The sequence below is a fragment of the Oncorhynchus kisutch genome, linkage group LG25 (genome assembly GCF_002021735.2).
Source record: "Oncorhynchus kisutch isolate 150728-3 linkage group LG25, Okis_V2, whole genome shotgun sequence".
Lineage (NCBI taxonomy): Eukaryota > Metazoa > Chordata > Actinopteri > Salmoniformes > Salmonidae > Oncorhynchus > Oncorhynchus kisutch.
The window spans coordinates 22,204,163-22,227,419 of record NC_034198.2 but is presented as its reverse complement, the minus strand read 5'-3'; the positions used below and the strand labels follow the sequence as shown (position 1 = coordinate 22,227,419).

Genomic DNA, 23,257 nt, shown 5'->3' with positions numbered 1-23,257 from the left:
TACTCCCAGATGATTCATGACTGTCTGAGGCATGCATAACAATAATTAACAGGAGTGAGTGTCTTAATTACCTCAAATTAAAGGGTGGTCAAACAAACAACCCAGTCTTATTGGCTTGATTGCCTTCATCATATGAGTATGTTAATCACAACCACAAAATATGTAAATGAATCTTGACTAGATACTATGTCTGCAGACTCTCAGATAAGTGTAAATTAAATGATTTATTCTACAATTTTAACTTATAGTCACATTGTTACATCCAGGCAGAGAGACCACACACATTCAACCATTTGCACCAAATTATTCACATTTGGTAAGGTAAAGGGGTCGAATATAACAGGTTTGAAGATGGGCAGAGATGGTTGACGTCAAGTCCTGTCCGTGGAATGGGATGCTTGCTACATGCTCTGAGTCTGTAGCTGACTGATCTGTCTCCTGAGTTGAACTCTCATATTCCTGCTCTTTAACCCTTGTCTGCAAGCCATGGATAACCTGTAAGGAGAAGAGGGACATTGGTATCACAGATCAAACATCTCCAATGTGTAACACTCTTCTCCTGATATTTACTGTCAGTAGTTGGCACCAGATTAAACATGTGGCTGAAAGTGACACAGGTCAAACCATTATAGCCAAGCGATGCTACTAGCATTTGGATCATATGTGTTTGAGCTTTTACAGTAGCAGTGTAAAATATTATGGCAAGCAGAAATTCAACAAGTACATCAAACACATACACCCCAGTCATGAGCTGTTCAATCCCTAACGGTCGGGCAGACAGTATTGGGGCATGAGGACTGCTACCAACTGTCTCAGAGAAAGTTTATATCTTAGCCACAAGATTCCAAATTACCATTATGCTTTTTTACACTGAGTTACACCAGGATCTGAACTCCATCATTGTTAGATTAAGACACAGTGGAGCCGGCTCGAGATATTGGTCGGAAAATGCCACTGTACTCCAAATTTTACCTTAATCCAAACTGATACATTGAGAAGATTGAAACACTGCTAGTTTTCCCAGAAAACTGTCCCTTTCGTCCTCATGCTAGCTTGCAGTAGCCACTGCAGTCATTCTGGAATGGCAATCAGCCAATCAGCTCCTTTGTTGTTTCACGCAATGTTAGCATGAGGACGAAAGGGACAGTAAACTAGCAGTATTTCAATCTTCTCGATGTATAAGTTTGGATAAAGATAACATTTCTGCATTGAGGTATGTTTTCCGACCCATTTCCTGTGCCAGCTCCGTTGTGTCTTATATAACCATTACAGCAGCTCAGTGTAAAGTGTAATGGTAGGCTAGTTTCTATCTGCAAGCCATCAAACTGATAAACACTTGAACTGGACAAACCACTTGCACTTACTCTCCGCACCTTAGCACACATGCACTCACTCACTCCCACACACATCACAATTGCTGCTACAATACTTTTATTTTCTATTGCTAATACTGCACAATTTAAACACTTGCCCCCCAATCCCCACTTTCTGACACATGGGTAAATATTGGACAATAAATTGTGCTTTCCCATATTATACACTGAACCAAGATATAAACGGAACATGTAAAGTGCTGGTCCCATGTTTCATGAGCCGAAATAAAGGATTGCAGAAATTTTCCACATACACAAAAAGCTTATTTCTCACAAGTTTTTTGCACTAATTTAATTTGTTTACATCCCTTTTAGTGAGCATGTTATCCTTTGTCAAGATAATCCCTTCACCTGACAGGTGTGGCATATCAAGAAGCTGATTAAACAGCATGATCATTACACAGGTGCACCTTGTGCTTGGGACAATGAAAGGCCACTCTAAAATGTGCAGTTTTGTCACACAACCCAATGCCATCTCATGTTTTGCGGATGAGTATTTCTCCCTGTAGTTACGCTGTTTTGTGGGAAAAACGTATTCTGATTGGCTGGGACTGGCTCCCAAGTGGATGCCCTCTCAGGCAGGCCCCGGGCCAAATAAAACTATTTCAATTGACTGATTTCCTTATATAAACTGTAACTCAGAAAAATATTTTAAATTGTCACATGTTGCTTTTATATTGTTGTTCAGTACTTATGCTAAAATGTTTATTCTATTCTACTGAGCCGTTTACTTGATGTTTGTATTCTTATCTTTTCTTATTTCTTATTGTTGTTGCATTGTCAAGAAGGAACCTGCAAGTAACCATTTCATTCAACGGCGTATACTATGTGTATCCTGTACATACGACTAATAAAACTTTAAATAATCAGTCTCATTCCCAGCCAGCCTAGTCATCCATACCATGTCTTTGCTGCTGAACAGCTCGCTCTGCAGCAGCTGTGTGGCGCTGGGTCTTAGAGTGGGGTCTCTGCTGGTCAGCAGTGTGATGTACTTGGCCAGGACAGGCCAGCGCTGGGAGAAGGAGTCTGGGACCTTCCCCTCACGGAGGTCCCCTAGCGTCTGAACACGCTCCATCTCTGTCCCAAAGGGCTGGAACAGCTCCTGGGCCACCACTCCTATACTGTACATGTCTGACTGCATTGGAGAAGAAAAGGCATAGTGATACAAATATTTAGATTTACTGTGTATCAATTACTTTACAAATAAAAATGTTATATTAGCATCATTACAATTCAATAAAAGTTTGTTTTATGTAGAAAAGTCACACTGATTGTGCCCAGTCATTTTTGTGTGTCTCTCGAGCGGCTAGATGGTCTTTATCATTCGGCCATCAGATTTGCCACCAATGCTCCTTACAGGACACATCACTGCACTCTATACTCCTCTGTAAACGGGTCATCTCTGTATACCCATCGCAAGACCCACTGGTTGATGCTTATTTATACTCCCCTCTATCTGAGATATCTAATGCAGCCCTCATCCTCCTCATACAACACCTGTTCTGCCAGTCACATTCTGTTAAAAGGTCTCTGCAGCTAGCGACTGGAACGAACTGCAAAAAAACACTCAAACTGGACCGTTTTATCTCTTCATTCAAAGACTCCATCATGGACAGTTGTGGCTACTTCGCGTGATGCATTGTTGTCTCTACCTTCTTGCCCTGTGTGCTGTTATCTTTAGGGCTCCCGAGTAGTGCAGCGGTCTAAGGCACTGCATCTCAGTGCTAAAGGCATCACTACAGACCCTGGTTGGAATCCAGGCTGTATTCCATCTGGCCATGATTGGGAGTCCCATAGTGCGGCGCACAAATGGACCAGCGTTGTCCGGGTTTGGCCAGGGTAGGCCATCATTGTAAATAATAATTTGTTCTTAACTGACTTGCCTAGTTAAATACAAAAAAGAACATAACAAAAAATATATAAATATCATAATAATAAGAAATATATATATATATATATATATATATACTCAGCAAAAAAAGAAACGTCCCTTTTACAGTAGAAACCACATTGTAAAGGGTTTAAACACTGTTTTCCAAGCTTGTTCAATGAAGCATAAACAATTAATGACCAAGCACCTGTGGAACGGTCGTTAAAACACTAACAGCTTACAGACGGTAGGAAATTAAGGTCACAGTTATGAAAACTTAGAGGACACTAAAGAGGCCTTTCTAATAACTGAAAAACAGCAAAAGAAAGATGCCCAGGGATCCTGCTCATCTGCGTGAATGTGCCTTAGGCATGCTGCAAGGAGGCATGAAGACTGCAGATGTGGCCAGGGCAATAAACTGCAATGTCCGTACTGTGAGACGCCTAAGACAGAGCTACAGGGAGACAGGACGGACAACTAATCTTCCTCGCAGTGGCAGACCATGTGTAACAACACCTGCACTGGATCGGTACATCCGAACATCACACCTGCGGGACAGGTACAGGATGGCAACAACAACTGCCCGAGTTACACCAGGAACGCACAATTCCTCCATCAGTGCTCAGACTGTCCACACTAGGCTGAGAGAGGCTGGACTGAGGGCTGTAGGCCTGTTGTAAGGCAGGTCCTCACAAGCCATCACCGGCAACAACGTCAAACCCACCGTCGCTGGACCAGACAGGACTGGCAAAAAGTGCTCTTCACTGATGAGTCATGGTTTTGTCTCACCAGGGGTGATGGTCGGATTCGTGTTTATCGTCGAAGGAATGAGCGTTACACCGAGGCCTGTACTCTGGAGCGGGATTGATTTCGAGTTGGAGGGTCCGTCATGGTCTGGGGTGGTGTGTCACAGCATCATCGGACTGAGCTTGTTGTCATTGCAGGCAATCTCAACGCTGTGCATTACAGGGAAGACATCCTCCTGTGGTACCCTGCCTGCAGGGTGACATGACCCTCCAGCATGACAATGCCACCAGCCATACTGCTCGTTCTGTGTGTTATTTCCTGCAAGACTGATTTCCCTCAAGGAATGTCAGTGTTCTGCCATGGCCAGACTTATTTCCCACCATAATTTGCAAATAAATTCATAAAAAATCCTACAATGTGATTTTCAGGATTTTTTTTCTCATTTTGTCTGTCATAGTTGAAATGTACCTATGATGAAAATTACAGGCCTCTCTCATCTTTTTAAGTGGGAGAACTTGCACAATCGGTGGCTGACTAAATACTCTTTTGCCCCACTGTACTTGTCCTCTTGCTCAGTTGTGCACCGGGGGCCTCACGCTCCTCTTTCTATTCTGGTTAGAGCAAGTTTGTGCTGTTCTGTGAAGGGAGTAGTAGACAGTGTTGTATGAGATCTTCAGTTTCTTGGCAATTTCTTGCATGGAATAGCCTTCATTTCTCAGAACAAGAGTAGACTGACGAGTTTCAATAGAAAGGGCTTTGTTTCTGGCTATTTTGAGCCTGTAATCGAACAAGCAAATGCTGATGCTCCAGATAATCAACTAGTCTAAAGGCCAGGCCAGTTTAGTGAGTCTTTAATCAGAACAACAGTTTTCAGCTGTGCTAACATAATTGCAAAAGGTTTTTCTAATCATCAATTAGCCTTTTAAAATTATAAACTTGGATTAGCTAACACAACGTGCTATTGGAACACGAGTGATGGTTGTTGATAATGGGCCTCTGTACGCCTATGTAGATATTCCATTAAAAATCAGCCGTTTCCTGCTACAATAGTCATTTACAACATTAACAATGTCTACACTGTATTTCTGATCAATTTATGTTATTTTAATGGACAAAAAATTAGCTTTCCTTTCAAAAACAAGGACATTTCTAAGTGACCCAAAACTTTTGAACGGTAGTGTATATATTTCTGATATTATGGAGATGACTCACATTTGAATCATAGTGGGGACCCTCCAGTTTTTCAGGTGCTGCGTAAACAAATGTCCCCACTCCAGCGGTGTGAGAGGAACCTGCAGAAAGATTACAAGCATATCAAGAACACGCACAGGACCAGAGCTAGCCAGGGGAAATGTGTGGGTCAAGATCAGTGCTATGCCGTAAAAGGGATTTAGTTACACAAACCCATAGCACCATCTTCTGGTGATTTCAAGAACTACACATGGACAAAAGCGTACAATGGATCTACTTTGATACATTGTATACATCTCTGAGACGTTAACTGTTTACATATATATTGTAACAACCATTGAGCTTGTGGTGATAGAGACAGATTATAAAAATAGATTAATTCAGTTTTTCACCAGTGTTCTGTGAGGTGGAGGGTGGTTTGTCCTTGTCATCGATAATTTTATCCCTGCAAGCCAGTCCAAAGTCTCCAATCCTCACATGGCAGTTATGTCCACGCAGGAAAATATTCATGGTCTGTAAAACAAAATCATACAAAATGTAAAATATTCACATAATATCCCATTTTTATGTTGTCTGTGAGGTCATAATGCTACAGGAGATTCTGGGACAGAATCAGGGATTATTTTATACAATGCTTAATTCTATTTTGTCATTACCTCTAGGCCACGTTATTGCTTTAGTATATTTTTTAACTTGAATTTTTTATTTAAAATGGGTAATATTAGTAACAAACCATGCCTTAGTCCCTATTGCATGCATTATAAACTACAGCTTAATAAGAAAATCAGATTCAGCGATGGAGTCCCCGGTGAATTTGATCATTTGCAGTTTAAAATTCACGAAGCAATAGTCAAAGGAGATGTGTCTAGTATTATCAAGCTTTTAAGATCTCACCCTGTCAATGAGCCTGTTCAGATTTGGAAATACTGTACTGTTTTTTCTACACTTCAAAGACAGGTAACGTTAAGTGTTGAAAAACATGCAATTTTCGCTAGCCTAAATATATAGGCCCCTCAAAAAGTTCTAAATCGTTTACAGGGAATAACTATCAGTTGGAGTAAGAATTTATGGAGCGTCTATGCGTTGTTTTTGTTGTTTTTTACAAATAAAGTCCTTATTATTATTATCATGAAATAGCTCAGGTAGGATATGCCTAAGCGTAATATTACATACAGGTTATTTTCGTCAGTGGAATCAGCCATAGGTGAGGCACCAACATCATATCGACAGCTGTCACCAGCGATGCAGAATGATGACGTTTCCAAACGTGCTTATTACTGCCTTCTTGAGAAAAAACATCAGAGCACTGACAGAGTACAGCGATGTAATTTACTGTTTGCTCAAAGGCTAATGTTGAGGCTGATAACCAGCATTTCACGATAACTGACATTTATAAAGAGCCTTAAAACGTGTAAGTTTTCAATAATGTAGAGCAAAGCGAACGTACACTTTAGTAGGACCTTGATCTTCTAGCTATGGGGTATGGATACGAACGTCAACTTTTCAGATGCTGAATTATATGATGCGATCTTGATAGAAGACCTGGCGCGTATTAACGATTTTACCCAAAAACGGGGGTCCAACTTTTACATCGATTTAAGAACAACGGGACTTCTTCATGAAATCCTTTCAAAGGTAAAACCCACAATAAAAATTTCAGACATGGTATTCTCTAACGGTATGGTACAAAAGATTTCATGCAATCTGGAGTTATTAACCAAAAACTCCCAGACCTCCAAAACTATTGAGCATGCGTAATAGCCATGTTATTTAGTTTACTCACAGATTATCCATTATACTGTCTAAATACTCAAGTGGGGCCATTCTAGCCAATGAGAGGGCAGTTTCGCGTGTGAACAACAGGCACAACACCGACATAAAGTGTTTTCAAAATGTTGCCAGGATGTCAAGTGGCCTACTTATTTCTATCTCTACACTCGTAACAAGTTACGCATTACGAAATTTATATTCGATCAAATAAGCCATCCGGGCAATTTTTTGTTAACCAAATTCGACACTCATTGACCTCCATACAAAAACTCCTCGCTTTGTGAGAGAGAAAAAAACAAGTAAAAAAAAAAAACAGCCACCTGCTGGAGAATACAGATTTGGGGCCCAGCTATCCCTCTCGTTCAAATATCCATCGCAAAATCTATTTAGCATACACCATACATAAAATACAATACATAACAAGTTAGGGAACAGCAAACTTCATGCAATCCAACACATTTTACTATGATACAGAGAGAAAAATTGTAAGTTTTATGCTATTCTACACATTTTGGCATAAAGCTGAGAGATACTTTTGCTGTTTTAAAAGCAACTTTTCTGCTATTGTAAAAATGTGCTGTTTTATAGCTTATCTTATCTTATAGCTTATCTTGTGCTATTTTTCACATTTTGCCATGACAATGAGAGAAAATGGTGCTGTTTTTAAGCAAATTTCCTGTAATTTTACACATTTTGCCATGAGGCAGAGAGAAAATTGTGTAGTTTTAAAGCTAATTTCCTGCAATTCTACACATTTCGCCATGCGTATGACGTGTTAATATGCTATCTGGGGGCTCTGACCTTCAGGTGTCCCCCAGCCCGTTCGGTAACAAACATTTAGCATTCCTAACATGTTTTTCTAAGTCTTTAAACAAGTTCTCTCTCGCTCATTGCCTACAGGGCTTAGCAATTCTCCCCCTCCACCTGGCTGCATCTTACAGGAGAGTGAAGAGCCTTGAGAGCCTTCTCTCTGCCGGGGCAGACCCGGAGATCAGGTATCCCTATATGAACAGGTTCCACTGGTTTAAGTCATACACTGAAAAGGGATGACCATATTAGAGCTTTCAAATGATAATACTGCTCTGTATAACTAAGCAACATTAGATTATTGAGTTACACCCCTAAACTTCAGCATGACCATTCAAAATGTCCTAAAACATGAAAAAAGCTCTATGAGTAATGCCAGTATTTGGAAGTGGCACCACAAGTCTCCATAATCTCCTTTATGTGAAAAAAAGAATCACCACCAGCAAAACAAAACCATTCTGACAAGACCATTTCTCCCATGTCCTCCTTGCAACCTTCAGGGACCAGCGAGGGCGCAACGCCCTGCACCTGGTGATCACCCACTGGCCCACCATCCTGGCCTCCTGGCCCAAGCCACGCACCAAGTTTGAGATGGCCATGATGTCCATGCAGCACCGGGCCGAGGCCTGCCTCAGGGTGCTCTGCAACCACGGAGTCAACATCAACGCAGAGGTAGTTGATTGATTGGTTAATTGAAAATTTCATCTAAAATTGTTCCATCCCTATGTTGAAAAATGTATGCATATACTAACCCAATTATCAAGGGTTAACACAAAGCATGATAAAGTTGCCTGTAGAGATGCTGATCTTATTGTCCGTTTTGCATTTCCACCCAAGGGTTCAAGCTGAGCCAAGGTCTGTGCCTAAAGGGCTGCGTTTACACAAGCAGCCCAATTCTGATATTTGTTTCCACTAACGGGTCTTTTGACCAATCACATTAGATCTTTTCACATCAGATCTTATTCAGATTTGTCAAAAGACCAGTTAGTTAGTAAAAAAGTAGATCAGAATTGGGCTGCCTAAACGCAGCCGATTGGAATTAAACCAGAAGTCATGAACAGGGGTTTTTCTGCATAGAAAAGTTTTGGGAAGTAAAGAAAAAAGAAAAAATGTTTTTGGGGATGGAAAAACTGAAAAACGTTTTTCAGTGTAAACTTAAAATGACTAAAACCAGATGAAGTATGTAGAAAAGGTAATGGACCTACATATTTTTAATAAGATAATCTTTGAGAACTAACAATCACCCAAATAATAGCTAGACAGTTGGGAAGAATCTCAAATTAAAAAAAATTATACATTAAGGAGTATTTTTGTCATGGCATAGGGCCCCCATTGATTTTGTTATAATGTTTGAATCACTCAGATAGCATAAGGGCAATTCCACTGTAACAGAATTACACACTGACTCTGTTTTCACTTTAAAATGTATGCCAAACCAAAATCATTGATTTCAAAGTTTAACAAACCATACAACTCTATTCACTTAGTTCACAAAAACTAAATTGGTGGAATAACTGTGCAGAATAACTTTAAATCACCTTCAAGTTTTCATGCAACAACATTTTCCAAAAATTCTTAAATATCTGCTCTGAATTAAGATTCAAAGATGTCTGCTGAAAGAATAGGGTGTCAGCTATGACAGTTTGAAAACATTTATTTTGGTTATTTAACTACACTAAGTGAAGTGGATTTACACCCGGAAACAGAATTACGGTAACATAATTACAGAAAGAGAGGGGGCTCATGAGTAGGTGTCAGTAAGAGCTGGGACAGGTGACATTAACTGGACAGTGAGAGATAAGCAGAGAGAGAGAGAGAAGAGAGGGGTTGTCCAGACAGACTGTTTTAACATTCTTGGTTATACCAACAGAAAGACAAAGAAAAGAGTAGTGCGCTGAACATAACAGTATGCCACTGAAAGGGAGGACTGTAACATGTGACCCAACTGTGGTTTGTGACTGTTATGATTTCCCATTGTAGCCAATTCAGTTGCAGTTAATCCGTTACAGATTTTTTGGGTATGTCCGTTACCAATTACGTAATGGAATTACGAGTTTGGATCACTTAATAATTCATAAACAAAATTGGTTTCAGTAAAATCCCTATAACTAATTGGTAGGTCTACCATTCCTTGTTACTTTTGTTTACATTATCCTCCCTCATGAGGGAGAGAAATTAGAAAATATCCTAAAGATATGTGGGTTTTTGGTAATGGAATTGCAAGGCAATATTTCTTAAACATACAGAAGGTAAACAATTTCTCCAAAACTAAATAAAAAAAGTGTTGATATTAGTTGACAGGGGTCTTCTTTAGGACAACATTTTTGTATTTTTTATGTATTTTTGATAACTTTCAAGGCTTTTTCTGGTAGATGTTTTCTAAGACCCATTTTCCATCTGTTTATCCAGATATCAAAGCTTTTAATTATGCCTAATTTTTAAGATGGAAAATGGTTGAAGAATGTTTTTCCATTTCCCAAAACTATATAGACTCAGCTATCATTTGACACCCATTTGACATCCAATGCTCCTATGAACTTCACATGTTGATGCTCATGGGTCCTTTTAGATGGAAATGCCCATAAGCCATGACCAAATGTGTAGAATTGCAGGAAAATAGCTTTAAAACAGAAAAATTGTGTCACTGCGGTCAACCGGAGGGCCTCCTAAAATTCCCACTGGCGACCTCATCATTGACCACACCCACCACCTAAGCCACATTTTGATCCAAGCTTTGGAGCACCTTAAATGAAATTTTGGAAAAAATGGCAAACTCAGCTTCATCATTCATTGAATCAGATGGCTCATTCATTACAAAAACAACTGATATTGCCAAATAAACTCAGCAAAAAAAGAAACGTCCCTTTTTCAGGACACTGTCTTTCAAAGATAATTCGTAAAAATCAAAACAACTTCACAGATCTTCATTGTAAAGGGTTTAAACACTGTTTCCCATGCTTGATCAATGAACCATAAACAATTAATGACCAAGCACCTGTGGAACGGTCATTAAGACACTTACTGCTTACAGACGGTAGTAATTAAGGTCACATTTATGAAAACTTAAGACAAAAAAAGAGGCCTTTCTACTAACTGAAAAACAGCAAAAGAAAGATGCCCAGGGTACCTGCTCATCTGCGTCAATGTGCCTTAGGCATGCTGCAAGGAGGCATGAGGACTGCAGATGTGGCCAGGAAAATAAATTGCAATGTCCGTACTGTGAGACGCCTAAGACTGTGCTACAGGGAGACAGGACGGACAGCTGATCGTCCTCGCAGTGGCAGACCACGTGCAACAAGCACCTGCACAGGATCGGTACATCTGAACCTCCTGTACCCATCCCGCAGGTGTGATGGCAACAACAACTGCCCGAGTTATACCAGGAACGCACAAATCAAATCAAATCAAATTTATTTATATAGCCCTTCGTACATCAGCTGATATCTCAAAGTGCTGTACAGAAACCCAGCCTAAAACCCCAAACAGCAAGCAATGCAGGTGGAGAAGCACGGTGGCTAGGAAAAACTCCCTAGAAAGGCCAATACCTAGGAAGAAACCTAGAGAGGAACCAGGCTATGTGGGGTGGCCAGTCCTCTTCTGGCTGTGCCGGGTGGAGATTATAACAGAACATGGTCAAGATGTTCAATGTTCATAAATGACCAGCATGGTCGAATAATAATAAGGCAGAACAGTTGAAACTAGAGCAGCAGCACAGTCAGGTGGAAGTTGAAACTGGAGCAGCAGCATGGCCAGGTAGACTGGGGACAGCAAGGAGTCATCATGTCAGGTAGTCCTGGGGCATGGTCCTAGGGCTCAGGTCAGTTGAAACTGGAACAGCAGCATGGCCAGGTGGACTGGGGACAGCAAGGAGTCATCATGTCAGGTAGTCCTGGGGCATGGTCCTAGGGCTCAGGTCCTCCGAGAGAGAGAAAGAAAGAGAGAAGGAGAGAATTGAGAACGCACACTTAGATTCACACAGGACACCGAATAGGACAGGAGAAGTACTCCAGATATAACAAACTGACCCCAGCCCCCCGACACATAAACTACTGCAGCATAAATACTGGAGGCTGAGACAGGAGGGGTCAGGAGACACTGTGGCCCCATCCGAGGACACCCCCGGACAGGGCCAAACAGGAAGGATATAACCCCACCCACTTTGCCAAAGCACAGCCCCCACACCACTAGAGGGATATCTTCAACCACCAACTTACCATCCTGAGACAAGGCTGAGTATAGCCCACAAAGATCTCCGCCACGGCACAACCCAAGCGGGGGGGGGGGGGGGGCCAACCCAGACAGGATGACCACAACAGTGAATCAACCCACTCAGGTGACGCACCCCCTCCAGGGACAGCATGAGAGAGCCCCAGCAAGCCAGTGACTCAGCCCCTGTAATAGGGTTAGAGGCAGAGAATCCCAGTGGAAAGAGGGGAACCGGCCAGGCAGAGACAGCAAGGGCGGTTCGTTGCTCCAGAGCCTTTCCGTTCACCTTCCCACTCCTGGGCCAGACTACACTCAATCATATGACCCACTGAAGAGATGAGTCTTCAGTAAAGACTTAAAGGTTGAGACCGAGTTTGCGTCTCTGACATGGGTAGGCAGACCGTTCCATAAAAATGGAGCTCTATAGGAGAAAGCCCTGCCTCCAGCTGTTTGCTTAGAAATTCTAGGGACAATTAGGAGGCCTGCGTCTTGTGACCGTAGCGTACGTATAGGTATGTACGGCAGGACCAAATCAGAGAGATAGGTAGGAGCAAGCCCATGTAATGCTTTGTAGGTTAGCAGTAAAACCTTGAAATCAGCCCTTGCTTTGACAGGAAGCCAGTGTAGAGAGGCTAGCACTGGAGTAATATGATCAAATTTTTTGGTTCTAGTCAGGATTCTAGCAGCCGTATTTAGCACTAACTGAAGTTTATTTAGTGCTTTATCCGGGTAGCCGGAAAATAGAGCATTGCAGTAGTCTAACCTAGAAGTGACAAAAGCATGGATTAATTTTTCTGCATCATTTTTGGACAGAAAGTTTCTGATTTTTGCAATGTTACGTAGATGGAAAAAAGCTGTCCTCGAAATGGTCTTGATATGTTCTTCAAAAGAGAGATCAGGGTCCAGAGTAACGCCGAGGTCCTTCACAGTTTTATTTGAGACGACTGTACAACCATTAAGATTAATTGTCAGATTCAACAGAAGATCTCTTTGTTTCTTGGGACCTAGAACAAGCATCTCTGTTTTGTCCGAGTTTAATAGTAGAAAGTTTGCAGCCATCCACTTCCTTATGTCTGAAACACATGCTTCTAGCGAGGGCAATTTTGGGGCTTCACCATGTTTCATTGAAATGTACAGCTGTGTGTCATCCGCATAGCAGTGAAAGTTTACATTATGTTTTCGAATAACATCCCCAAGAGGTAAAATATATAGTGAAAACAATAGTGGTCCTAAAACGGAACCTTGAGGAACACCGAAATTTACAGTTGATTTGTCAGAGGACAAACCATTCACAGAGACAAACTGATATCTTTCCGACAGATAAGATCTAAACCAGGCCAGAACATGTCCGTGTAGACCAATTTGGGTTTCCAATCTCTCCAAAAGAATGTGGTGATCGATGGTATCAAAAGCAGCACTAAGGTCTAGGAGCACGAGGACAGATGCAGAGCCTCGGTCCGATGCCATTAAAATGTCATTTACCACCTTCACAAGTGCCGTCTCAGTGCTATGATGGGGTCTAAAACCAGACTGAAGCATTTCGTATACATTGTTTGTCTTCAGGAAGGCAGTGAGTTGCTGCGCAACAGCCTTCTCTAAAATTTTTGAGAGGAATGGAAGATTCGATATAGGCCGATAGTTTTTTATATTTTCTGGGTCAAGGTTTGGCTTTTTCAAGAGAGGCTTTATTACTGCCACTTTTAGTGAGTTTGGTACACATCCAGTGGATAGAGAGCCGTTTATTATGTTCAACATAGGAGGGCCAAGCACAGGAAGCAGCTCTTTCAGCTCTTTCAGCTCTTTCACAATCCCTCCATCAGTGCTCAGACTGTCCGCAATTGGCTAAGAGAGGCTGGACTGAGGGCTTGTAGGCCTGTTGTAAGGCAGGTCCTCACAAGACATCACTGGCAAAACGTCGCCCATGGGCGCAAACCCACCGTCGCTGGACCAGACAGGACAGGCAAAAAGTGCTCTTCACTGACGAGTCACGGTTTTGTCTCTCCAGGGGTGATGGTCGGATTCCCGTTAATCATCGAAGGAAGGAGCGTTACACCGAGGCCTGTACTCTGGAGCGTGAATGATTTGGAGGTGGAGGGTCCATCATCGTCTGGGTCGGTGTGTCACAGCATCATCGGACTGAGCTTGTTGTCATTGCAGGCAATCTCTACGCTGTGTATTACAGGGAAGACATCCTCCTCCCTCATGTGGTACCCTTCCTGCAGGCTCAGCCTGACATGACCCTCCAGCATGACAATGCCACCAGCCATACTGCTCGTTCTATGCGTGATTTCCTGCAAGACAGGAATGTCAGTGTTCTGCCATGGCCAGCGAAGAGCCCGGATCTCAATCACATTGAGCACATCTGGAACCTGTTGAATCGGAGGGTGAGGGATAGGGCCATTCCCCCCAGAAATGTCCGGGAACTTGCAGGTGCCTTGGTGGAAGAGTTTGGTAAATCTCATAGCAAGAACTGGCAAATCTGGTGCAGTCTATGAAGAGGAGATGCACTGCAGTACTTAATGCAGCTGGTGGCCACACCAGATACTGACTGTTACTTTTGATTTTGACCCCCCTTTGTTCAAGGACACATTATTCCATTTCTGTTAGTCACATGTCTGTGGAACTTGTTTAATTTTTTTTTTTTTAAATGAAAGCAAACTTAGGCATGACAGGCCAGCAACAAACGCTATAAAGTATATCTGACCAAATTATGAAAGACAAGAATTGTAATTTTGAATTCTGTAAAGTGAGCATGGAAGAGGTGAAAATAATTATTGTTGTCTATCAACAATGACAAGCCTCCGGGGTCTAACAACTTGGATGGAAAATTACTGAAGATAATAGCCTATTTGCCATATCTTCAATTTATGCCTACTAGAAAGTGTGTGCCCTCGGGCCTGGAGGGAAGCAAAAGTCATTCCTCTACATAAAAATAGTAAAACTCCCTTTACTGACTCAAATAGCTGACCGATCAGCCTATTACCAACCCTTAGTAAACTTTTTGGGGAAAAATTGTTTGACCAGATACAATGCTATTTTACAGTAAACAAATTGACAACAGACTTTCAGCACACTTATAGGGAAGGGCATTCAACAAGCTCAGCACTTACACAAATTACTTATGATTGGCTGAGAGAAATTGATACTAAAAATATTGCGGGGGCTGTATTGTTAGACTTCAGTGCGGCTTTTGACAATATCGTTCAGTCTGCTGCTGGAAAAACGTATGTTTTATGGCTTTACACCCCCTGCTATACTGTGGATAGAGAGTTACCTGTCTTAACAGAACACAGAGGGTGTTCTTTAATGGAAGCCTCTCCAACATAATCCAGGTAGAATTCAGGAATTCCCCAGGACAGCTGTCTAGGCCCCTTACTTTTTTCAATCTTTACTAAATGACATGCCACTGACATGACATGACACGCTTTGAGTAAAGCCAGTGTGTCTATGTATACTGATGACTCAACACTATACACGTCAGCTACTACAGCAACTGAAATGACTGCAACACTTAACAAAGAGCTGCAGTTTCAGAATGGGTGGCAAGGAATAAGTTAGTCCTAAATATTTCAAAAACTAAAAGCATTGTATTTGGGACAAATCATTCACTAAACCCTAAACCTCAACTACATCTTGTAATAAATAATGTGGAAATTGAGCAAGTTGAGGTGACTAAACTGCTTGGATTAACCCTGGATTATAAACTGTCATGATCAAAACATTGATAGAACAGTAGCTAAAATGGGAAGAAGTATGTCCATAATAAAGCGCTGTTCTACCTTCTTAACAGCACTATGAACAAGACAGGTCCTATAGGCTCTAGTTTTGTCACACCTTGACTACTGTTCAGTTGTGTGGTCAGGTGCCACAATGAGGGATTTAGGAAAATGACAATTGGCTCAGAACAGGGCAGCACAGCTGGCCCTTGGATGTACACAGAGAGAAAACATTAATAATATGCATGTCAATCTCTCCTAACTCAAAGTGGAGGAGAGATTGACTTCATCACTACTGGTATTTGTGAGAGGTATTGACATGCTGAATGCACCAGCTGTCTGTTTAAACTACTAGCACACAGCTCAGACACCCATGCATACCCCACAAGACATTCCACCAGAGGTCTCTTCACAGTCCCAAATCCAGAACAGACTATGGGAGGCGCACATTACTACATAGAGCCATGACTATATGGAACTGTATTCCACATCAGGTAACTGATGCAAGCAGTAGAATCACATTTTTTTTTTAAACAGATAAAAAAATACACCTTATGGAAGAGTGGAGAATGGGAAGCAACATAAACATAGGCACAGACACATGCATACATACACACACACACACACGATAACATAGGCACTATACACACACGTACACATGGATTTTGGGTTGTAGATATGTGGTAGAGGAGTATGGGGCTGAGGGCACACACTTAGTGTTGTGAATTCTGTAATTAATGTTTTGTAATGTTTTTTAAAATTGTATAGCTGCCTTAATTTTGCCGGACCCCAGGAAGAGCTAGTGGGGATCCATAGTAAATACAAATACAAAATTCTAGGTGGACAGTGACGGCCGCCACACCGCGCTTCACCTGGCCGTTCGCTACGGAGCCCTGCCCGCTATCAGCATCCTGGCGAGCCACGGTGCCAAAATCAACACCATAGACCACTTTGGGATGATGCCACTGCATATGGCTGCCGGGATCCTCAATACAGAGATGACAGCCAGCCTGATCAAGCTTGGGGCCGACGTCAACAAGGTTTTTAGTTTCTTTGTTATTTGTGTTTTACGTAACCCATTTTCAACTCCTGCTGTCAAGCTTTGAGGAATGTTTCTGGTGAAAGCATACTGATGTTTAGAAGTGCACATTTTAAATATAGTTTGCTTTGAAGGTGATGAGTAAGTCGGGTAACAGCCCCCTCCACCTGGCTGCCCTGGCGGCGGCCAACAAGCCAGTGAAGGCCCTGGGAGTGGACCTGAGCTGTATCATTGAGCTGCTGGATCAGGGGGCTGACCCGAGCACAGTGAACCATGCCGGGCGCACGGCCCTGCACGAGGCCTGTAGCGGGGGCCACGAGGCCGTGGTGGCGCTCCTCCTGAAGTATGGAGCGGACATCAACCAGCTGACCACCGCAGGGGAAAACTGCCTCTTCCTGTACCTGGATCAGAAGCTCAACCTGAGGCACACCTCTCTACTGTGGAAGCTCCTCACCATGACCTACCCCCTGACCATCAGCAACAGAGATGGCAACCTGCCCAGCTCTTTAATGCTCCCAGAGTACTTTGACCAGCGGGACCAGCTACTGAACCTGTGCCAGCAGCCTAGGAGCCTCATGGACATATGTAAGATCCACATCTACCAACGCTATTGGAAGAGTCATGGTAGAGAATGCCTGAAGCAGGTTCTGCCAGACAGGGTGCATGACTTTGTGTTTAACCATTGGGAAAATGCATGTGATGTCATGTTTGTTAAGGAGGGTGATGACATCCCACCTCGGTTCCCCCGCTTTCCCAATATGGAGGACTTCACCATGCCTCAAGGAGTCTAACTCCTCCTGTCCAAGGAGATGAAGGCTACAGCATGTTACTTTAACATTTTAACACACATTACCTCAACATATTCCATGAACCTCCAGAGATATGGAGAGGTTCACAAGTGATCAACCTCATCAGAGAGCCGCAAAACCTCCTTTGTTATTATTTGATGGTGCACTTCTTTTTCTTATGAAATTAAATAATATACACTTGCAAAGAACATACCTTCAGGTCTCTATGCATGATTCCTCTAGAGTGAATGTATTCTACACCTTGAAGTATTTTATGTAGAATGCTGAGGGTTTGTTTCGTGTCCACAGCCCCATAAGGATCTGAAAAACAAAAGACAAAACATACTCATTAACAAATTCTGCATAATCTAAACCTAATCAAAACAGTGATAAATGTTGCATGAAAAACCAAAGCCACAAAGAGGTGCATCCTATTGTGCAAGTTACCTACAGTACCAGTGAAAAGTTTGGACACATCTATTCATTACAGGGTTTTTCATTATTTTTACTATTTTCTACATTGTAGAATAATAGTGAAGACATCAAAACTATGAAATAGCACATATAGATTAATGTGCTAACCAAAAAACCAAATCAAAATATATTCTATATTTGAGATTCTTCAAAGTGGCCAACCGTTGCCTTGATGACATCTTTGCACACTCTTGGAATTCTCTCAACCAGCTTCATAAGCTTGCCATATTATGGCAAGAACAGCTCAAATATGCAAAGAGAAACAACAATCCATCATTACTTTAAGACATGAAGGTCAGTCAATCTGGGAAATGTCAAGTACTTTGAAAGTTTCTTCAAATGCAGTCGCTAAAAGCACTATGATGAAACTGGCTCTCATGAGGATCGCCACAGGAAAGGATGACCTAGAGTTACCTCTGCTGCAGAGGATAAGTTCATTAGAGTTACCAGCCTCAGAAATTGCAGCCCAAATAAATGCTTCACAGATTTCAAGTAACAGACATCTCAACATCAACTGTTCAGAGGGGACTGTGTGAATCAGGCCTTCATGGTAGAATTGCTGCAAAGAAACCACTGCTAAAGGACACCAATAAGAAGACACTTGCTTGGGCCAAGAAACATGAGAAATGGACATTAGACCAGTGGAAATCTGTCCTTTGGTCTGATGATTCCAAATTTGCGATTTTTGGTTCCAACCGCCATGTCTTTGTGAGACGCATGGTAGGTGAATGGATGATCTCCGCATGTGTGGTTCCCACCGTGAAGCATGGTGGTGGCCTGTGGGTGCTTTGTATTCCAGGTGTGGTGGTGCTTTGCTGGTGACACTGTCTGTGATTTATTTAGAATTCAAGGTACATTTAGCCAGCATGACTACCACAGCATTCTGCAATGATACGCCATCCCATCTGGTTTGCGCTTAGTCGGACTATAATTTGTTTTTCCTAAGTCATCCTCCGACAGGGCCGAGCTATCCCAGCTGACCACAGTGCAGCCGTCCCTCGTCTGGCCACACCGTCCCAGCAACACATTGGGGAAACGGTCATCTGGGAAATGGGCGTGGCGCATGGTTTTAGGACCCACCGCCTGCGTGCTCTTCTCCTCTTTCACTGGGAGGCTCACTGGTGCTTTAGCTATGGCCACTGGCTCCTTTGACTGATCTGGGCTCGTGAAGACTTTTGAGGAGCCGCTGCTACTAACTCTACTCTCCTCACTGCTGTGAGATTGGGGGAAAACAAGTTTAGGTTTCTAATATGATACTGAATAATAATTGGCCTTGTAATTCAGTTATATGAGATAATAATTGTACCGTTCTGGCAGCACATGCATTTCCAGTGCAGAGGGTATTGATGCAGGCTCTGAAATAAAGAAATTGTACCAAATGTAAAATAACAAGAGAGGTTGGCTATGAATAAACTAAATCACTTGAATTTCTATACTAGAACATGTCAGAGGAATGACATAAACGGAACTCACTAGTAAAAGCATGTGTGATATGCTCCATCCAGGCAGTGTGGTAGCCTACTACATTGATGTGCTGAAGACTGGATAACACGTTCACCTCTCTGAGAACCTGAAACAAATACAGGAAAATACTAAATGACTGATAAATTCACTTGTGTCCATTAATACTTCACTGAAGAATACTACATTTTTGAAACATTAAAACTCAATACATTTGAAATACCTTCATGCAGTCTTCCCTTGAAACATTGTTGATAGCATACTTCTGTCCATCCAGCTTGTTTTTAACCTATGACAAAACATTAAAAAGGGGGAATTTATTCCACTGTTGGTTTTATTCATGTGTGATTTTTATTTTGACAAGACAGTTCCGTACCTTGAAGACTTTGCCATAGGATCCTTTTCCAAGTATAGAGAGCTCTTCAAACTCACTGAGGTAGCGAGACGTCTGTGCCTGGAACAGACCCTCTTTTGGTCTACGGTGAGATGAAGAAAATGAGTAAAGAAACAGGTCCTCAAATTCCTCTCACAACACGAAGTACACAGCAGTACGTTTATTTTATTTCAGACATTTAGCTGGCCCTCTTATCCAGAGCGACTTACAATTAGTGCATTCGTCTGAAGATAGCTAGGTGAGACAACACAATCGTGTAGGTACATTTTCCCTCATCCGCAGGAGGTTGGTGGCAACTTCATTGGGGAGGACGGGCTCGTGGTAATGGCTTGAGTAGAACGGTATCAAATACAGTACCAGTCAAAAGTTTGGACACACCTACTCATTCAAGTTTTTTTTTTTTTTTTAAACTTTTTTCTACATTGTAGAATAATAGTGAAGACAATTAAACTATGAAATAACACGTATGGAATCATGTAGTAACCTTGGTTTGCGCTTAGTGGGACTATCATTTATTTTCCCAACAGGACAATGACCCAACACACCTCCAGGCTGTGTAAAGGCTATTTGACCAAGAAGGAGAGGGATGGAGTGCTGCATCAGATGACCTGGCCTCCACAATCACCCGACCTCAACCCAACTGAGATGGTTTGGGATGAGTTGGACAGCAGAGTGAAGGAAAAGCAGCCAACAATTGCTGAGCATATGTGGGAACTCCTTCTAGACTGTTGGAAAATCATTCCAGGTGAAGCTAGTTGAGAGAATGCCAAGAGTGTACAAAGCTGTCATTAAGGCAAAGGGTGGCTACTTTGAAGATTCTAAAATATATTTGGATTTGTTTAACACTTTTTTGGTGACTACATGATTCCATATGTGTTATTTCATAGTTTTGATGTCTTTATTATTATTCTACATTGTAGAAAATAGTAAAAATAAAGAAAAACCCTTGAATGAGTAGTTGTGTCTAAATTTTGACTGGTACTGTACATCCAACACATGGTTTCCATGTGTTTGATGCCATTCAATCTGCTCCAGCTATTATTATGAGTTGTCCTCCCCTTAGCAGCCTCCTGTTCCCTCAACAAAGTTACTAAGCTTACCTTAACTTAAGGCTCTGGGTGTCTGTATTCAATAACATTTGACCCTGAAATAGCAGCAAAAAAAACTGGTCAGTGAGTGAACATCAATGATAAACAAGAAATCTGACCAGGCATGTCCCGCATTACATTATCACTAAATGGACATATCAAGTGTTACCTGTGGAAAAATGGAGGTGCTGACAGCATGCAGTAGTTCAGTGAAGCCTCTGTTGTATTGAAGTCTGATTGTGCTGAACTCCTCACTGATGGCTAATAGGGAGAGGACGTTCTTCGCTGCTAAATGCTGACCAATGGCTGGAGAGGACAGCAAAGACAAGGAAGTAATTCACTGTGTTGTTATTATTCACAAGTTCTTTTTTTGACTTTTTACACCAAAAATATATATTTCCTGAAGTCAGCGATGCAAAATGGTGGCAAAAACACAGACAAAAACAGAGTTTACCGAGTTACTTAGTTGAAAATAATCCTATTCTAACCTCTCTCTACACAACAACCAGAGAATGTTCATGTTTTACTAACAGAGAGATGGAGTTTAGTCGATCCTCTTTACCTTTGAACAGCATATGTGAGCGGGTCGGGTCCCTCTCATAGACAAAGCACAGGTGTTCCAGCAGGGAGCCCAGCAGCAGCTGGTTGGTGATGGCTGAGGCAAACTCCTGGATGGATGGGTACTGTTTGCCTGCCATCAGAACCTCAGTTCTTATCGGAGTCTGACGCTGTGTTTACATAGAGGATGAGAAACAGGACAGAGGAGAGCCTGGTAAGTGATTGTAACAAGATTATAGATTATGTAATAGATTGGATAATAGCAAGGTTGTGTTTCAACAGTAACAAAACTGTAGACCTGCACCAGGCTGGGAAGACTGAATCTGCAATAGGTAAGCAGATTGGTTTGAAGAAATCAACTGTGAGAGCAAATATTAGGAAATGGAAGACATACAAGACCACTGATAATCTCCCTCGATCTGGGGCTCCACGCAAGATCTCACCCCGTGGGGTCAAAATGATCAAAAATCACAGAACCACACGGGGGGACCTAGTGAATGACCTGCAGAGAGCTGGGACCAAAGTAACAAAGCCTACCATCAGTAACACACTACGCCACCAGAGACTCAAATCCTGCAGTGCCAGACGTGTCCCCCTGCTTAAGCCAGTACATGTCCAGGCCCGTCTGAAGTTTGCTAGAGAGCATTTGGATGTTCCAGAAGAAGATTGGGAGAATGTCATATGGTCAGATGAAACCAAAATATAACTTTTTGGTAAAAACTCAACTCGTCGTGTTTGGAGGACAAAGAATGCTGAGTTGCATCCAAAGAACACCATACCTACTGTGAAGCATGGGGGTGGAAACATCATGTTTTGGGGCTGTTTTTCTGCAAAGGGACCAGGACGACTGATCCGTGTAAAGGAAAGAATGAATGGGGCCATGTATCGTGAGATTTTGAGTGAAAACCTCCTTCCATCAGCAAGGGCATTGAAGATGAAACGTGGCTGGGTCTTTCAGCATGACAATGATCCCAAACACACCGCCCGGGCAACGAAGGAGTGGCTTCGCAAGAAGCATTTCAAGGTCCTGGAGTGGCCTAGCCAGTATCCAGATCTCAACCCGATAGAAAATCTTTGGAGGGAGTTGAAAGTCCGTGTTGCCCAGCAACAGCCCCAAAACATCACTGCTCTAGAGGAGATCAGCATGGAGGAATGAGCCAAAATACCAGCAACAGTGTGTGAAAACGTTGTGAAGACTTACAGAAAACGTTTGACCTCTGTCATTGCCAACAAAGGGTATATAAGAAAGTATTGAGATAAACTTTTGTTATTGACCAAATACTTATTTTCCTCCATAATTTGCAAATAAATTCATTAAAAATCCTACAATGTGATTTTATGACTTTTTTTCTCATTTTGTCTGTCATAGTTGAAGTGTACCTATGATGAAAATTAGAGGCCTGTCTCATCTTTTTAAGTGGGAGAACTTGCACAATTGGTGGCTGACTAAATACTTTTTTGCCCCACTGTATATTTCAAACTCAGCAAAAAAAGAAACATCCTCTCACTGTCAACTGCGTTTATTTTCAGCAAACTTAACATGTGTAAATATTTGTATGAACATAACAAGATTCAACAACTGAGACGTAAACTGAACAAGTTCCATAGACACGTGACTAACAGAAATGTAATAATGTGTCCCTGAAAAAAGGGGGGGGCTCAAAATCAAAAGTAACAGTCAGTATCTGGTGTGGCCACCAGCTGCATTAAGTACTGCAGTGCATCTCTTCCTCATGGACTGCACCAGATTTGCCAGTTCTTGCTGTGAGATGTAC

The 23,257-nt window shown here is 42.1% G+C and overlaps 2 protein-coding genes across 2 annotated transcripts; one reads left to right on the top strand and one right to left on the bottom strand.

The window, feature by feature from the left end:
- Window positions 1–205: 205 nt before the first annotated feature.
- On the bottom strand, window positions 206–21,658 carry LOC109870525 (eukaryotic translation initiation factor 2-alpha kinase 1-like; the record flags this gene model as incomplete). Its single annotated transcript, XM_031804591.1, is given in 14 exon segments — window positions 206–450; window positions 452–495; window positions 2,275–2,508; window positions 5,203–5,282; window positions 5,574–5,694; window positions 17,722–17,828; window positions 18,908–19,194; window positions 19,288–19,336; window positions 19,455–19,551; window positions 19,666–19,731; window positions 19,819–19,918; window positions 20,937–20,980; window positions 21,094–21,230; window positions 21,487–21,658. Coding segments are annotated over 14 exon segments (1,587 nt in total), but the record flags the coding sequence as incomplete, so codon positions are not given.
- Window positions 6,421–17,710, top strand: LOC116357413 (ankyrin repeat domain-containing protein 61). Its single transcript, XM_031804494.1, has 5 exons — window positions 6,421–6,816; window positions 7,852–7,946; window positions 8,259–8,430; window positions 16,520–16,720; window positions 16,854–17,710. The coding sequence occupies exons 1-5, from the start codon at window positions 6,664–6,666 to the stop codon at window positions 17,508–17,510; spliced, it is 1,278 nt and encodes a 425-aa protein (XP_031660354.1). The 5' UTR covers window positions 6,421–6,663; the 3' UTR covers window positions 17,511–17,710.
- Window positions 21,659–23,257: the final 1,599 nt, after the last annotated feature.

Excerpts from the sequence above, each read along its gene's own strand:
- LOC116357413 (XM_031804494.1), top strand. The coding sequence starts at position 6,664 with ATGGATACGAACGTCAACTTTTCAGATGCTGAATTATATGATGCGATC. Across the intron at positions 7,947-8,258 it reads GGGGCAGACCCGGAGATCAG|GGACCAGCGAGGGCGCAACG; the intron begins GTATCCCTATAT and ends TGCAACCTTCAG. Across the intron at positions 8,431-16,519 it reads GAGTCAACATCAACGCAGAG|GTGGACAGTGACGGCCGCCA; the intron begins GTAGTTGATTGA and ends ACAAAATTCTAG.